This window comes from Lithobates pipiens, unplaced genomic scaffold, assembly GCF_037356315.1.
Source record: "Lithobates pipiens isolate NorthernLeopardFrog02 unplaced genomic scaffold, aLitPip1_a1.2 Scaffold_16, whole genome shotgun sequence".
Taxonomy (NCBI): domain Eukaryota; kingdom Metazoa; phylum Chordata; class Amphibia; order Anura; family Ranidae; genus Lithobates; species Lithobates pipiens.
Window position 1 is genome coordinate 319,886,393 of NW_027507748.1, and position 18,553 is coordinate 319,904,945.

Genomic DNA, 18,553 nt, shown 5'->3' on the forward strand with positions numbered 1-18,553 from the left:
GGACCGGACGGTTTGACAGCCCATTACTATAAAACCTTCATGGAATTACTGATACCACACATGACTAAGATATTTAACCACTTTCGAGATCCGCAAGCGTTACCAGAAGATTTTCTGAGAGCACACGTTACGGTACTGCCTAAACCCAACAAGGACCCTCTAGACTGTGCCAGCTATAGGCCGATTTCTTTATTGAATGTGGACCTAAAACTTTATACGAAAATACTAGCGAATAGATTGCGCTCATTATTGCACAAACTTATAGGCCCCGAACAGGTAGGTTTTATGCCCGGTAGGGAGGCGAAAGATAACGTGATTAAGGCCCTTAATCTTATACACAAGGCCTAAACAGAACAATTTGAAGGCATGCTTTTATCTACAGATGCAGAGAAGGCCTTCGACCGTGTGTCGTGGGACTTCCTGTATGCGACCTGCTCCCATATAGGCCTGAGAGCACATATGCTATCCTGGATTAAAACTATTTATTATAACCCGACGGCACAGATTAAGGTGAATGGGACATTGTCAGACAAGGTGCGGATACGGAATGGGACTAGGCAAGGGTGTCCTCTTTCACCCTTGCTGTTTATACTCACCTTGGAACCGTTAATCCGCACAGTTAACTTATCATCCTCTATACATGGCTTTCATGTAGGCGACAAGGAATACAAGTGTGCTGCTTATGCGGACGATCTATTGTTTTTTATAACTCAGCCGCATGTTACTATGCCCAACTTGTGCACTATATTTAAGCACTATAGCTATATAGCGAATTTTAAAATCAATTACAAAAAATCTGAAGCCCTCAATCTAACGCTACATGAGACCACGCGGGAGGCCGTTTTACGCAACTGCAAATTTAAGTGGGAATCCCGTTCCCTTAAATACTTAGGAGTTCTTTTGACCCCTAGTTTGAACGAGATATATAGTCAAAATTTCTTGCCACTGTTACAAAACGTAAAAAAAGACCTGGAGAGATGGACACTTAAACACTTCTCCTGGTTCGGTAGGGCAGCTATTGTCAAAATGACAATCCTGCCCAGATTTCTGTATTATTTCCAGACTTTGCCCATATGGTTACCTGCAAATTTCTTTCGGTCACTGAATGCCATTCTTAGACACTTTCTTTGGGCGTCCAAAAAGCCACGCATAAGCCTTGTAATACTCACTAGAGATAAAGGCAGTGGGGGAATGGGATTCCCCAATTTCAAAAATTATTATAAGGCCACTCACCTTACTAGAATGATCGACTGGACCTGCCATGCGGACAATAAAGACTGGGTGACACTTGAAAACGATGTAGGCCCTACCCCAGTGACATATGCCCCTTGGATCCCGTGGGACCTATGCCCTAAACAGCTTAAGCAACATCCCCTCATAGGGACCACTTTAAGATTACTACAAACAGTGACTCAAACGACGGGTTTGACTACTTCACCTGGCCCATTAACACCATTAGTAGATAATCCTGACTTTACCCCAGGCATGTACAAACCTATCCGGCACTTCACATGTGGGAATTTGCCGTTATTAGCTACTCATTGCTTCGAGGGTAACAAGATTAAATCAATGTCGGACCTACAACATATTCTGGGCTTAACCTTTCTGGGCCACTGGACGTATAGACAAATACATGACTACACTTTGAGCCCCACGGAGGCTTAAACATTTTATACGACCACTAACGCCATTGAGACGGTTTGCTTTCAAGCCACCGCCTCTACGAAAAGGAAACTTCTTTTAAACTTTTGACGAATTGGTATAATACGCCAATTAAACTGCATAAGTGGTTCCCCGCCGTTTCAGACTTATGTTGGCGTTGTAACCAAGCTAAGGGCACTTTACAACATATATGTGGGAATGTGATCTAATTAGACCATATTGGGTTCAAGTGATTAGCATTATACAACAAATAACCGATACACAGATCCTTCTAGACGCTAAATGTTGTCTATTACACATTACTGACCTCTCAATGAGAAATTTAAAAAAATCGCTGATCAGATTCCTACTAACGGCTGCTAAGGCAGTGGTACCGAGATATTGGAGGAACACTACGACTCCCTCAATTACGGAATGGCTGGGAGAGATAAGATATCTGCACAAAATGGAAGAAATTAGGGCCATAGCTCACGAAAGCACGGATAAGTACATGGCTACCTGGCGACCTTGGGTTGTGTTTATTTACTCCTCTGCATATGCCTCCCTGACACGAACATGAGGTGGAGGGGGCGCTGAGTATCTGGACTGACAATGCCCCGCCTTTTTCTTAGGGACAATCGCATCTTTTCCCTTTCTTTCTCTCTCTTTTTCTAAGGTGCCAGCCTTGAGACAGGCTGTCACCTCTTTTCTATCTTTATTTGCCATATTTGGCTCTTGGATTATAAGTAGTAGGGTATAACCTGATTGGCATAAAGTTATAATGCAGATATGTTGGGACAAACTTTTACAATACATTAGTGTATATGTTTAGGTCCTATTGATGCTTTAGGAATGGCAATGTATCTATCCTTCTATTAAGAGATCTTTCCACTTTTGGAGGGGTCCACTAGCGTAATGGGATCTTTGTCAACCCGTTTATACACAACCGAGATATCTAAAAGTATGAGTCTGTAATGCTGTTATTACCCTATTGTTTATCCAGGCAGTTGCATCTGCGATTATTATGTTTTGTTATGTTGTATTGTAAATGGCTATTTCTTTAATAAATTCGAACGAGAGAGAGAGAGAGAGAGAGAGAACGAGAGAGAGAGAGAGAACGAGAGAGAGAGAGAGAACGAGAGAGAGAGAGAGAACGAGAGAGAGAGAGAGAACGAGAGAGAGAGAGAGAACGAGAGAGAGAGAGAGAACGAGAGAGAGAGAGAGAACGAGAGAGAGAGAGAGAACGAGAGAGAGAGAGAGAACGAGAGAGAGAGAGAGAGAAGGGGAGAGAGAGATGACCGAGACGTAAACTCTGACCAGTGTCAGGGCTCAGCAGCCATGATAAACCGTGATCAGTTTACAGGGGAGGGCAGAACCAGGGTAGGTCAACCAGGTATTTTAGGCAATACAAGGGGCCAAATTACACAGCACAAGCACTGTGCAGTAGAACATGCTTTAACCACTTCAGCCCCGGACCATTTTGCTGGTCAATGGCCAGAGGACTTTTTACAATTTGGCACTGCGCTGCTTTAACTGGTAATTGCACGGTCATGCAATGTTGTACACAAACAAAATTTCTGTCCTTTTTTTCCCACAAATAGATCTTTTTTTTTTAAATGTATTTGATTGACTGTGCGATTTTTATTTTTTGCGATATAAACGTAAAAAGACCGAAAATTTTGAAAAAAAAAAGAAAAATTATAATTTTCTACTTTTTGTTATTAGAAAAATCCAATAAACTCAATTTTAGTCATACATTTAGGCCATGGAATTTATCCATCAATCAATCGAACATATGGGCTGTGTTTGCTGGGTATGTTTCAGTCTTTTTCCAGGGTTGCGATTCACTCAGCTCCCTCCCTACCTCCCTTTATGTATCTCAAGGAGTCATGCACAAATGGGCCCCTCGAGCGGTGTCAACAGATGCTGCAAGTTGGGAGTCTAGGTGTTTGTTTTTTTTGTTTGTTTTTCTGTCTTTCCACCTGATGCTGCAGCTAAGATGGGCGGGCACCCACTGAGGTATGGATTATCCTCAGCTGTGAGTGTTCCCTCATCTTTTCACAGCTGCAAAAGACATCATGCATGAGGCTGGCAGGGACCCGCCCAGGGCCTGGGGTATATGAGCTGACAGACAGTTCACTCCTCCAATGTGCTCCACTAGGAAGAGATCACGCCTTAACTCTACATATGGTTAATAGAGTTTTATTCATGGTTTTTTTTTTTCTCTCCTCTATGCACATACATTGTTTCATCCAGAGCACCGCACACAATTTTTTCACACATTTGAATGGATGATTTAGTATTTCTATTTTTAAGTAATTCACTATATTTATTTAACACATTCAATCCAACACTCAGTGTCCTGCCTTTGTTTTGTTTTTTTTGTTGTTTTTTTGTTTTTGGTCTTTTTTGGTGACACATCACACTTCTCTTTTTCACAGATTTGGGTAACACACGTGTACATTCAGCACCTAGTGGACCTGTGTTGAGGGCGTCTGTGTTCGGTTCCCCCTGGCCTGCCCCTTGAAATTGTTGGGGGATGGTCGGAACCCTGCCTCAACCCCGGATGAGACGGTTATATCTCAGCTCTAACAGTTCCCATTGCTGGAAGTTCTGCCAAATTTTTGGGCTATATTGTAAGTTATTTTATCAATTAAGTGGATCAATTTGAGACTCTCTCCATTTAACTGAGGTTCCACATATATTAATATTTATCATATTTATTTGCTTTTTTAGTAAAAACATGCATCCCACCCCTGATGACTGGCATGAAGCCAAGAAACGCGAAGGGGTTTTCAAACTAAGGATGCCCAATTAAGCTTATTTTAATCCTTGATAATATCGATTTTTGTCCTATAGAGTTTGTACTCATTCATGTGATTTTATGATTTTGATTGGTAATTTATGTATTTTTGTTATGAACTGCATCGATGTATGTCCATTGATTTGCCCATACTCCAGATTTTCTGATCATTATTATGATAAATATATTGAGTGTATATCTATATTTATATTACTGTATTACCATTGTATGCATTCAGATCATGGACTACCAATAGGGGTTATTGATTATAAATTAAATCTAAAATCATTTCATCTAGTCACATGTATTTATTAATTTTATTTTCAATTGACTTGCTTAATTTAAAGTCCCACTTGCACCCCTTTTCTTTTTAGGCCAAAATGTATTCAGCCACATGTCTTTGGTAAAAAAAAAAAAAAAAAAGTCAATAAGTGTATATTTATTGGTTTGTGCAAAAGTTGTCACGTCTACAAACTAAGGTACATTTTCTGAAATTTACGCAGCTTTTAGTTTGACTGCCTATCTCATTTCTTGAGGTGCTAAAATGGCAGGGAAGTATAAACCCCCTCCAAATTACCCCATTTTGGAAAGTAGACACCCAAAGGAAATTGATAAGAGGCATGTTGAGCCCATTGAATATTTTATTTTTTTGCCCCAAGCTATTGAATAATGACAAAAAATAATTTTTTTTTTACAAAAAGTTGTCACTAAATGATATATTGCTCACACATGCCATGGGCATATGTGAAATTGTACCCCAAAATAAATTCTGCTGCTTCTCCCGAGTATGGGGATACCACATGTGTGGGACTTTTTGGGAGCCTAGCCACGTACGGGGCCCTGAAATCCAAGCACCACCTTCAGGATTTCTAAGGGTGTAAATTTTTGATTTCACTCCTCACTACCTATCGCAGTTTTGAAGGCCATAAAATGCCAAGATGGCACAACCCCCCCCCCCTCCCCATGACCCCATTTTGGAAAGTAGTCACCCTAAACTATTTTCTGAGAGGCAGGTGGAGTCCATGGAATATTTTATATTTTGCCACAAGTTGCGGGAATATGACAAACTTTTTTTTTTTTGCCCAAAGTTGTCACTAAATGATATATTGCTCAAACATGCCCCCCAAATGACCCTATTTTGAAAAGTAGACACCCCAAGCTATTTGCGGAGAGGCATGGTGAGTATTTTGCAGCTCTTATTTGTTTTGGAAAATGAAGAAAAAGAAAAATATATATATATTTTTTTCCAATTTTCAAAACTTTGTGACAAAAATCAAGGTCTACAAAATACTCACCATACCTCTCAGCAAATAGCTTGGGGTGTCTCCTTTCCAAAATGGGGTCACTTGGGGGGATTTTGTGCTATCTGGGCATTCCATGGCCTCCGAAACTGTAATAGGCAGTGAGGAATGAAATCAAAAATTTACACCCTTAGAAAGCCTGAAGGTGGTGCTTGGATTTTGGGGTACCGTAAGCGGTTAGGCTCCCAAAAGGTCTCACACTTGTGGTATCCCCGTACTCAGGAGAAGCAACAGAATGTATTTTGGGGTGTAATTTCACATATAACCATGGCATGTTTGAGCAATATATCTTTTAATGACAACTTTGTGCAAAAAAAAAATAAAAATAAAAAAATAATAAACAACTTGTGTTAAAATAAAATATTCCATGGACTCGACATGCCTCTCAACAAATAGCTTGGGGTGTCTACTTTCTAAAATGGGGTCATTTGGGGGGGGTTTTGAACTGTCCTGCCATTTTATGCACAACATTTAGAAGCTTATGTCACACATCACCCACTCTTCTAACCACTTGAAGACAAAGCCCTTTCTGACACTTTTTGTTTACATGAAAAAATATTTTTTTTGCAAGAAAAATACTTTGAAACCCCAAACATTAAGTATTTTGTAAAGCAAAGGCCCTATAGATTAAAATGGTGGGCGTTGAATTTTTTTTTTTTCACATGGTATTTGCGCAGCGATTTTTCAAATGCATTTTTGTTTGGGGAAAAAAAAAAAAAAAAAACACACTTTTTAAATTTTAATGCACTAAAAATCACTATATTGCCCAAACGTTTGATGAAATAAAAAAGATGATCTTAGGCCGAGTACATGGATACTAAGCACGACATGCTTTAAAATTGCGCAGAAATGTGCAGCGGCGACAAACTAAATACATTTTTAAACGCATTTACAGGGGACCACTTTAGATTTACAGAGGGGGTCTATGCTAAGATTAGTACCCTCGATCTGACCTTCGTGGTGATCCCTTACATGCATGGTGCAATTGCTGTTTACATATGACGCCAGACCGATGCTTGCGTTCGACGTTGTGCCTTATTTTTTTATTTTTATTGTTATCTCAGGGAATGTAAATATCCACTATGATTGCAATAGGTAGTGACAGGTACTCATTTTTGAAAAAATTAGGGTCATACCAGTACGTTGCTGGAACTGGTTGGGCATATATTGTAATTTTTTTTTCATGCAGCCTGTGGGCTGAACGAAAAAAAAGATATTGATTGGTGGGTATGCCCACCATTAGAATACCTCCCTTCATCCACCCACTTCTAATGGTGGGCATACATGCACCATTTATATATGCCGAAGCATGGGGGAATACTCCCGCAAAAGTTAGGAGCAAATCGCTCCTCCACCCTTGCTGCCCCCATGCTTTACAATATATGCTCTTTTTTTTAACTGTGGTGGTGAAATCACCTCCGACAGTGCTGGAGTCACGGCTTTATGTATCGTGGGAGCAAACGCATTGTTGTCAAGATAAATAAAACGGCACTGCAGCTGAATGGCGTACCTGCTAAGCAAATGATGGTTAACAATAAAACAGTAGGACTTGCCATACCTGCAAAGCAAATAGGGAAATTATATATATATATATATATATATATATATATATATATATATATATATATATATATATATAAGCATGGGGGCATCCTCCCACAAAAGTTAGGAGCAAATCGCTCCTCCACCCCTGCTGCCCCCATGCCTCGGCATATATGCTCCTTTTTTTAACCGTGGTGGTGAAATCACCTCCAACAGCGCTGGAGTCGTGGCTTTATGTATCGTGGGAGCAAACGCTGTTGTTGTCAAGATAAATAAATCCACGGTACAGCTGAATGGCGTACCTGAAAACAAAAAATGGTTAACAATAAAACATTGCAGAATAGAATACAGTACAAAGGAGCAGAACAATAGAGAGAAAATAGAAAGAGAGAAAAATAAAAAACGACAACTATTTTTTTTTTTTTTTTTACTTCATTTTATTTTTTTTACAGTTTTTTATGTAACTGTAACAGTTCTAGAGGTTTGGGTCTCTCAAAATGTGATGGCATCTTGGGAGACCCTGTGAACGTGTGCCTAGCCTGTGCAATGCTGTACCCTACTCTAAAACTCAACTAGTTCATGGTAGCGTTCAAAACATTCACCAATGCAAAGACCAGGATTGTCAGGACAGAGGGGACAATAATGACGGGTGTCACGCCTATACCCGCGCTTTCTGCAGACACGACATTTTCTTTGGGGGGCTCGTTGGGTAGGGGTACGCGGGAGGACATAAGGATAATGCCTCTCATGCAGCCGGCTTACTGCATTTGGTTGGGGAAGGTAAGGTAGAGCCCGTATCTGGAACGCGTGTTGGGAATGTACTGTTTGATTGACAAGTGGCCAGAAAACGTAATCGGGGACTCATTAACGCAGACAAGTTGATGGGGAGTAAACAAGTCTGCAAAACGTTGGTTTAAGTGGTTTATGAGGGGCCGGATTTTGTAGAGCCAATCGAATGCAGGGTCTCCACGAGGACGACAGAGTTCATTGTCGTTGAAGTGCATGAACCGCAAAATCTGCTTGTATCGTGCCCTGGACATGGAAGCAGAGAACACGCGCATATAGTGAATTGGGTCAGTGGACCAATATGACCGCAACTCACTCTTTTTGGTTATGCCCATGTTGAGGGAAAGGCCCAGAAAGATCTTAAATTCGGAAACCGTAATTGGTTTCCATTGTCTGGCAAGGGAGGACTGGGGAATAGTGGCGATGTGTTGACCAGCGTACAAATTGCTTTGGTCCACAATCACAATAGTTCTATAGAGATCGGTGAAAAACAGTGGAGTAAAAATCAAGTGGCGTAAAATCAACTGTTTCCACGTTAATGCCGGGTTGTCCAGTGAATGGGGGAAGTATGGGTTCTGCAGAAGTGGTGGGCACCCAATCAGGATTGGAGAATTCTGCAGGAAGGGCACTATGGGCACGACGGGCCTGTCTGTCGTCTTCTTGGTGGCAGCAGGACACTACTTGTGCTTGCCACTTCGCCAGCTTGAACTGCACTTATGGGACTCGCCATGTCACCACGTGCTACTGCAGTGCTGGATGTATGACCAGTGTGTACTAGGCCGCTGGTGCTTGCCAGTTCACCAGAAGGAATAGCGGCACTAGTACTTCTCTGCTCCATACGAGGGACCTGCGGATCTTGCACATCAACAACAGAAGAAGTTCGGGATCTGGTAGGCCTGCCCTTAACAGGGACCACATCTCCGTCGTCAGAGCTATCTGTCATGGAGCCGCTGTCCTCTACAGGATCGTATTCTGAGCCTGAATCTGACAGATGAGTGACTTCCTCTTCACTATCTGTCATGCTCAGAAACGTGTAGGCCTCTTCACTAATGTACCTTCGCTTTGCCATTTTGGGCTCTAAATTTAGTGGTACACTAGTGAGACTCACAGGTAGAAAAGCATCTAGGCTGTCAGCGACTGTATCAAAACGCTACAAAAAAAAAACTATTAGCGATCGCAGGGATCAGGCCTGACTCTACGAACGCTGCAGTTATGTGTGTTGTGTTTTGTAAGTGACAGTGATCAATCGATACTGCACGATACAGGTGCTAGCAGGTATCTGGGCTGATCCCGCTAACAATGCGTTTTTGGGAAACTTAAACTGCTGGGGACGCTAGCATAGATCTGATCAGATCAGATATTGATCTGTTCAGATACTATACTACTAAGGGAGGTGTATGCTTTGTGCATGGGTGTTAGCGGTACTGGCACTAACCTGACGCTGCCTGGGGCGACGCAGGCCCTATCTGACCCTAAAACCTAAAACTTATATCACCCGCCGGGTGATCAGGGGGTTAAACCTTTATTAGGTAATAAATGGCGGGTGCCCTGAAACTATAAAAAAAAAAAAACTAACTAACCAGTGTCACCCATAACAGTTATATGGTGATCACTGGTGAAAGGTTTAACTAGGGGGCATTCAGGAGGTTAAAACCTTTATGCGGTAGTATATGGGGGGTCCCTGACGCTATAAAATGCTGAGGCGAACCCAAATACCTACCTGCCTAACTAGCGTCACCTGTGACACTAATACAGCGATCAGAAAAACAGGGTTAGGGGGGTACCCTAGACCTAAAGGGGGCTAACCCTTACTGCCCTAACAGTAATTGCAGTCACAAATGACACCAATGCAATAATAAAAAAGAAAAACTGAAATTGGTGTCACTGGGACTGGGGGTGCAGGGGGTGATTGGGGGGGGGGGGGGGGTGAAAAGTGTGCCTGGCGTGTTCTACTGTTAGTGTAGTGCTTGGTGCAACTTACTGACCTCTCTCCTCAGTGCCAGAACGAAAAAGACAGACACGAGGAGAGATTACATGATTTCCTCTGCCTGTGTTTACATTACAGGAGAGGAAGTGATGTGAGGGAAGCTTTCTATTAGTCAGGAGCGATTGCGAGGGGTAGCCATAAATGAAATGGCCGCCCCCTTATTCCAGATAGCTCCTGAACGGAATCCGACTGCCGCAGGCACCGATCGGGCCCCTCACCCGCAGGAAGGCATGGATGTACAAAAAAAATAAATAATCTGATCAGACTTTTTCCAATCGTTTGTAGAGAATTCCAATCGGACAAAATGCCACGCATGCTCGGATCAAATTACGAGACCAAAACTATTGGCTACTAGCCGCAACATAGTCCTGTCGTAACGAACGTCATCACGCTCCAAACTATCAGATTTTCCGATAACTTTGTCCAACTGTGTGTATGCAACACCAGTTTCGGACAAAATCTGTCGGATTTTGTGGTCAGAATTTCCGACCGCGTGTACAGGGGGCTAATACTTGTGCCTTAAAAAGCATAAAATGACAAAAGCACTATATACAATAAAAGTGGAAACATAGAAAGCAGAAAAAGACCAAGTGGTCTTCTGAGCCTGACCCTTTTTATTCAGAAAAGGCTGGGTAGATTGCTAGCCTGCAATACATTAGTAACATTTAACAACTTGCAGACCGGACCATTTTGCTGGTCAAAGACCAGACCACTTTTTGCGATTCAGCACTGCGTCGCTTTAACTGACAATTGCGCGGTCGTGCGACGTGGCTCCCAAACAAAATTGACGTCTTTTTTCCCACAAATAGAGCTTTCTTTTGGTGGTATTTGATCACCCCTGCGGTTTTTATTTTTTGCGCTATAACCAAAAATAGAGCGACAATTTTGAAAAAAACGCATTATTTTTTACTTTTTGTTATAATAAATATCCCCCAAAAATATATAAAAAAAATTGTTTTCCCTCAGTTTAGGCCGATACGTATTCTTCTACATATTTTTGGTAAAAAAAAAAAAAAAAAAAAAAAAAAAAAAAAAATCGCAATAAGCGATTATTGATTGGTTTGCGCAAAAGTTATAGCGTTTACAAAATAGGGATAGTTTTATAGCTTTTATTAATAATTTTTTATTATTTTTTTTTTACTAGTAATGGCGGCGATCAGCGATTTTTATTATGACTGCGACATTGTGGGGGACCCATCGGACATTTTTGACACATTTTTGGGACCATTGTCATTTATACAGTAATCACTGCTATATAAATGCAGTGATTCCTGTGTAAATGACACTGGCAGTGAAGGGGTTAACCAGTGGGTGGCAGTGTAGGTGTTAAGTGTTCCTAGGGGTGTGTTACTAACTGTGGGGGGGGGGGGTTGGGCTTTCATTTAGTGAACACTGATCTCTGCTCCAATCACATGGAGCAGAGATCAGCGTCACTAGTTGCTAGGCAGAATGGAGAAATGTTGTTTACACGGCATTTCCTCCATTCAGCCGTCCCGTGAGACAATCGCGGGTATGCCCGCGGCGATCGAGTCCGCGGGTCCCAGGACCGGACTCACGGGGGTCCCGATGGCAGGGCAGCATTGAATATTGGACATACCTGTACGCCAATATGCCTGCCCGTGCCATTCTGTCGACGTACATCGTCGTGCGCTGGTTGGGAAGTGGTTAAACAATAAATATGACTTACATGTTAAGGTGCAGTGAATTTAATCACCTCAATACCGGTCACTATCCCTTCCTGCCCAGGCCAATTTTCAGCGGTGTCACACCCTGAAAGGCAATTGCGTGGCCATGCAACGCTGTACTAAAATTCTTTTTTAGCAATTTCTTCCGACAAATAGCTTTCTTTTGGTGGTATTTAACCACTTGGGATCCGCGCTATTGCAAAATGACGGCAACAGCGCGGACCCACATTTCCGGGACTACGTCTATTGACGTAGTCCCGGTTACGAGCGGCCTGCGCGCCCCCTGAGGGCCGCGCGCGGCGCGCTCTGTGATCGGCGAGTCCGTGAGACTCGCCTGATCACCGATCCGTGTAAGGGGTCGATCCCGACCCCTTATCACGTGATCAGCTGTCAGCCAATGACAGCTGATCATGTGATAAAACGGAGCCGGTAATCGGCTAGTATTCCTCCTCGCGCTGACAGCGCGAGGAGAAAAAAAAAAGCCGATCGCCGGCGGCCGTGTTCGGGACATCAGTCCCGATCACGGCCAGCAATTTAAACGGACACCTGCCCCCTGCCAGTGCCCACCTGCCACCCGCAGTGCCATCCTGAAATAAAGTAAGTGCCCCCCTGTCAGTGCCACCCAGCAGTGCCCATAGTGCCCACAGTGCCACCCAGCAGTGCTCACAGTGCCACCCAGCAGTGCCACCCAGCAGTGCCACCCACAGTGCCACCCAGCAGTGCCACCCACAGTGCCACCCAAAATCTGCCTCAAAGGTGCTGCACCCCAGTGCCGCCCATCAGTGCCCAGCAGTGCCGCCCATCAGTGCCCAGCAGTGCCGCCCAGCAGTGCCACCTATCAGAGCCACCTATCAGTGCCCATCAGTCCCATCTATCTGTGGTACCTATCAGTGCCCATCCGTGCCACCCATCCGTGCCACTTATCCGTGCCACCCATCCGTGCCATCTTATCTGTGCCCATCAGTGCCGCCTTATCTGTGCCTATTAGTGCCGCCTTAACTATGCCTATCAGTGCCCACCAGTGCAGCCTATCAGTGCCCACCAATGCAGCCCATCAGTGCCCACCAATGCAGCCCATCAGTGCCCACCAATGCAGCCCATCAGTGCCCACCAATGCAGCCCATCAGTGCCCACCAATGCAGCCCATCAGTGCCCACCAATGCAGCCTATCAGTGCCGCCTAATCAGCGCACTTCAATGAAGGAGAAAAATGACCCGTTTGCAAAATTTTATAACAAACTATTAAAACATGATTTTTTTTATTTTTTTTTTGCATCTTTTTTTGTTTGTTTAGCAAAAAATAAAACTCCGAGCTGTAACTAAATACCACCAAAAGAAAGCTCTATTTGTGGGAAAAAAATGATAAAAATTTCATTTGGGTACAGTGTTGTATGACCGCGTAATTGTCACTCAAAGTGCATCAGCGCTGAAAGCTGAAAATTGGTCTGGGACTGAGGGGGGTTTAAGTGCCCAGTAAGCAAGTGGTTAAAGAGAAGCTGATCGGCAAATTCATCAGCTCTCGAGTGCTGCCGCCAACATTGCTAGTAAGGGAAAACAACAGCGAAGCCTTGAGGCTTCACAGCTGGGTCCCTACTGTGCAAAACCGTTGCTTTGGGAATGGGATTGGCCTGGCAGCGGGGAACGGAAAACCGGGGGCAAAACTTCTGGGGTCAAAACAAGGTACATACTCCCCCCTAAAAAGATGAGCAGAACTGCCCCTTTTGAGTAGAGCTCCGCCTTAATCAAAAAAAAAAAAAAAAAGTTTCTTCGTTTCTCAGAGAAATTTAGTAAATAAGTAAATTTTTCTCCCTCAATGATGTGCGCTGGTGAGGTGGCACTTATGGGAAGCGATAGGTAGCATGGATAGGCAGCACTAATTGGCACCACAGATGGGCACTGTTTTGGCTACACTGAAATCATGGCACTAATTACAGTACAGGGCCAGAACAAGAGAGGATCCCACCTGTCGTCATTTGTCTATACGGTGGGCAGGAGGTGGTTAAAGGATATCTGCATGGAGAAAAAGTAGACCTACAAAAGAAGGAAACCTGCACACACAAAATTATGCTTACTGAAATCTCTCTCCTAAAACTTAGCACTCACTTTGGACTTCTTTAGATGTTCTATCATCAGGACTTCTTTTCACTTTATCCACGAGCTGCTGTATTTTTATTTTGAGCTTGTCAGACTAAAAGACACAGAACAGCACATTAAAAGAGAAGTATAGGCTATTAAAACAAAAAACATTACATTCACCTGGGTGGATGTAGCATCAATCGGATGCTGCATCTGTCCCCAACTGGTTTTAAGATCAAGAACTGAGCGATCAAACACCATTGACCAGCAGCTATAGCCTGCTGTCGGATGAAAATGTAGTTATGTTTTGTGCACTCCTGTGACCCCCAGAAGTACGGTATAGTCAAAAGAGCTTTGTCCATACTTCTACTTTAATAACATTACAGTTAAAGCTTTAGGTTTACATATGAAAACAAATAATTATTTACAAATTATACACAAAAAGCATGAAATGTACCTTACGAATCTACACATGTAGAAAGCAAGAACGTATTCTTCAAAATGAACACGCGCCAGCCAAAATAGAAGGTTTCATAATACAATCATCCACAGCGCACAACAGTGCTTTTCAAAATTCATCAGTTAAACCTAAATTTCATTATTTCTGATCAAGATCAGGAGAGAAGGCTGGAGAGCGGGAGAAGAGACCAGAGGAGTCGGAAAAGACCCCCGAAGAGACCCCTGGAGCTGCCTAATAAACTACTTTAAAAACCCTGTAGTGTGTTTTTTTTATTGACTTTCTTTCCCCCAGGTGAATGGGTAGGGGTACGATGTACCCCATACTTATTCACATAGGGTGGGGGGCCAGGATCTGGGGGCTCCCAGATTCCGATAAGCCCCCCGCCCGCAGATCCCGACAACCAACGGACAGGGTTGTCGGGAAGAGGCCCTTGTCCTGATCAACATGGGGACAAGGTGCTTTGGGGTGGGGGCCCGCAGAGCGCCCCCCTTCCCCAAAGCACCAACCCCCCATGTTGAGGGCATGGCGCTAGGAACGGGGTCCGGCGGGAAGATTTAAAACATGTTCTATTTCTAAAGTCCGTTGGATTTTTGGACAGCAAAGGTCCGATGGAGCCCACACACGATCGAATTGTCCGACAGATTCGTTACGTCGGACCTTTGCTGTCAAAAAGTCTGGTCGTATGTACGTTGTAGAAGGACATTATTACACTGCATAGCTTAGTGTCATCTGAAAAGATGGAAATGGTACTTTTAACCCCAGACACAATATCATTTATACAGATATTTAAAAAAAAAAAGTAAGGGTCCCAACACTGAACCTTGGGGTACACCACTGATAACCTTAGACCATTCAGAGTAAGAATCATTAACCACTAATCTCTGAATTCTGTCTTTTAGCCAGTTTTCTATCCATTTACAAACTGATCTTTCCAAGCCTGTAAATGTTACCTTACACGAGCCGTGTGTGGGGAACTGTGTCAAACGTTTCTTCAAAATCCAAGTATAACGCCTCCACTGCCACCCATCTGTCCAAGGTTTTACTTACCTCCTCTTAAAAAGAAATCAGGTTTGTTTGACGTCTGTCTTTCATGAATCCATGCTGTCTGTTGCTTAAAATGTTTTTTTCCCCAGCAAGAACTCCTCTATGTGGTCTTCTATTAAACTCTCCAGCATCTTCCTGACTATAGACATTAAACTAACAGGTCTATAGTTTTAATACAGTACAACCCTAATGTTTCATGCCAGGAAACACCTAATCATTATCTATTAGAAATGAAAATGTATCCTAAATGAAAAGCAAAATGTAAGCAATCCCAATTTTGTGGTCTTTTTTTTTCCCTTTATATGGTAAAAATAAAAAAGTGGCTATTAAATACCAACAAAGCTCTCTTTGTTTAAAAAGCAATGATAAAAAATTAATTTGGGTACACTAGTGCACGGCTAAGCAATTGTCAGTCAAATTGTTGCAGCACTAAAAAGGGAAAAAATGGCCTGGCCAGGAAGTTGGAGTAACATGCTGGTACTAAGGTGGTCAAGATTACATTTCTTTGAAACCCAAGCATATTGATTGTGATACACGATAAAAAGGATTTTCCAGTGAGAATCGAATATATTTGAATTATTTTTTAACAAACAAAAATGATGCAACACTGCTCAAACGGGTACTGACCTGACTTGCCATGTCTAATGACAATAGCCTTTTGACAACTTCATTAACTCTGGAAGGAAACAAAATATAAAAAAAAAAAAACACCTTAAAATATATATAAGCCCCCAACTTGTAAAACAATCCATTCAGTTTAAAAATAAAAACATTTGTGAACAGATATATAAAAAATAAAAAAAATTAAATAAAAAAAAAACAAACACATTATAAACACCCCTCATTTTCATTTTTTATAAGTGATCACATAATCTCTGTTCTATGCTACATAAGAGCTAGGGGAGGACAAACAGCATTACACTGGTCTTCCCAGTGAATGGCTGTGCAGGGGAGGGGGGGGGGGTCAGGTCAAGTCTGATCATTGAAGGGGAGCAGGCTGTGTTCCCAGCACAGCTAGAGAACTGACTACACTGTGCTCTCATGCCTAGTGTGGTCAGATTGTAATAGGAAAGGAGATGGACTGGCAGGAATACCAGGGACACACAAAGGAATCAATAGAGAGAGAACAGGATATTTTTTTCATGCAAGTATATAGTACAGCAGACACATATCCGGGATATAAAATGTCGAGTTTACATAATCTTTAAATGCAACACTGCAGGAACTTTACTTAGTAAACTGCAGACAGATCATAGATGTGTCCTGTCATGGCTTAACTATGCTGCAAACAAATTTTGTTCTTTTTTGGAACGACACGTTGATAATGAAATTATTACAATTTATCCCCTTAAATGTTTAGCAGTCCTTCGCAATATGAAAGTCAGCTTCAAAAACAAGAAATTGAAGACTTCATTGTATAGGACAGGTAGATACACTATAATGTCAAAAGTATTGTGATGCTTGCCTTTACATGAACTGTAATGGCATCCCAGTCTTAGTCCGTAGGGTTCAATATTGACTTGGCCCACCCTTTGCAGCTATACCAGCTTTAACTCTTCAGGGAAGGCTGTCCACAAGGTTTAGGAGCATGTCTATGGGAATGTTTGGCCATTCTTCCAGAAGCGCATTTGTGAGGTCCAGCACCAATGTTGGACGAGAAGGCCTGGCTCGCAGTCTCCGCTAAAATTCATCTCAAAAGGTGTTCTATCGGGTTGAGGTCAGGACTCTGTGCATGCCAGTCAAGCTCCTCCACCTCAAACTGGCTCATCCATGTTTTTATGGACCTTTGTGCACTGGTGGGCAGTCATGTTGGAACATGAAGGGGCCATCCCCAAACTGTTCCCACAAATTTGGGAGCATGAAGTTGTCCAAAATGTCTTGGTATGCTGACGCCTTAAGAGTTCCCTTCACTGGACTTAAGAGGCCAAGCCCAACCCTTGGAAAACTACCCCACACCATAATCGCCCTCTACCAAATGATATGGACCAGTGTACAAAGTAAGGTCCATAAAGACATGGATGAGTGAGTTTGAGGTGGAGGAACTTGACTGGCCTCAACCCAATAGAACACCTTTGGGATGAATTAGAGCAGAGACTGCGTGTCAGGCCTTCTTGTCCACATCAGTGCCTGATCTCACAAATGCGCTTTTAGAAGAATAGTCAAACATTCCCATAGATACCCTCCTAAACCATGTGGACAGCCTTCCCAGAAAAGGGGTGGTGCAAAGGGTGGGCCAACTCAATATTGAACCCTACAGTCTAAGACGGGGATGCTATTAAAATTCATGTGCACGTAAAGGAAGGTGTCACAATATTTTTGGGAAAATAGTCTATATTTACCTTCCAAATTGCTTCTCTGCTGCTCCAAACCACTGCTGTCCTACCTGAGAAATGTGCAAAAAAAAAAAAAAAAAAAAATGACACACCTACAGTGCAGTGCTTGGTGGCTGAATGCTGCCAGACCTCAGCGCGATCATATGTGGACTGAGGGAGTATGCACAACCCTTGTATACCTTTCATCTTTGCTCAGAAAGTTGAATTATACACTGGAATCTCATGGACGCTGTGGTCTGTTGCGGTGGCGGATCAGAGTGGTGGGGAAGCAATGGAAAGGTGGACAAAGTACTGATCAAACTCAAGTGTGATAATCTGTGTAGATTTCACTGCTATGAACAAAATCCAGAAATGTCATTACAGAAACAATCACCCAACATCTTTTAACATGGCATACTTACTCTTCTACTTTTTGCACTTCACCATACTCCTTCTTAAGCAATGTGGGCGGCAAATCATCCAATTGGCTACCAAATTCTGAAGAATAAAAATACATAGATATAATAAAAAAGAGAAATTTAATAATGGCTTTGTAATAATTTAATAAACTTCAGTTTTTTTACGTTTTTCAGTAGTAGCTAATGCGCTGGACTTGTTTTGCAATGTTTTTGAGATTTCTCTAGTTATCCAAGTAGCATTCACAATTCTGAGGCTCAATGGTGAAGCTTGAGTGCCCGTTCACACTACCGCGACTTGTCAGGCGACTTAGTCACCTGACAAGTCGCGCTCCGTTCTGTACTATGGAACCGTTCTAATAGGAGCGACTCAAGTCGCTCCGACTTAGAAAAAGGTTCCTGTACTATTTTTGGGGCGACTTCAGGCGACTTGCATTGACTTTTATACAGTGGTCGTTTTGCAAGTCGCTGCTAAAGTCATGTGCAGGTCGCGTCTGTGAG

The 18,553-nt window shown here is 42.7% G+C and overlaps 1 protein-coding gene across 1 annotated transcript in view; it reads right to left on the reverse strand.

Moving 5' to 3' along the window:
• MRPS15 (mitochondrial ribosomal protein S15) overlaps positions 1–18,553 on the reverse strand; it is a gene marked incomplete in the record, with an annotated part of 38,563 nt that overhangs the window by 4,372 nt on the left and 15,638 nt on the right. The window contains 3 exon segments of the mRNA XM_077481690.1: positions 13,848–13,932; positions 15,952–16,000; positions 18,059–18,134. Of these exon segments, the coding sequence (XP_077337816.1) occupies positions 13,848–13,932; positions 15,952–16,000; positions 18,059–18,134 (210 nt within the window).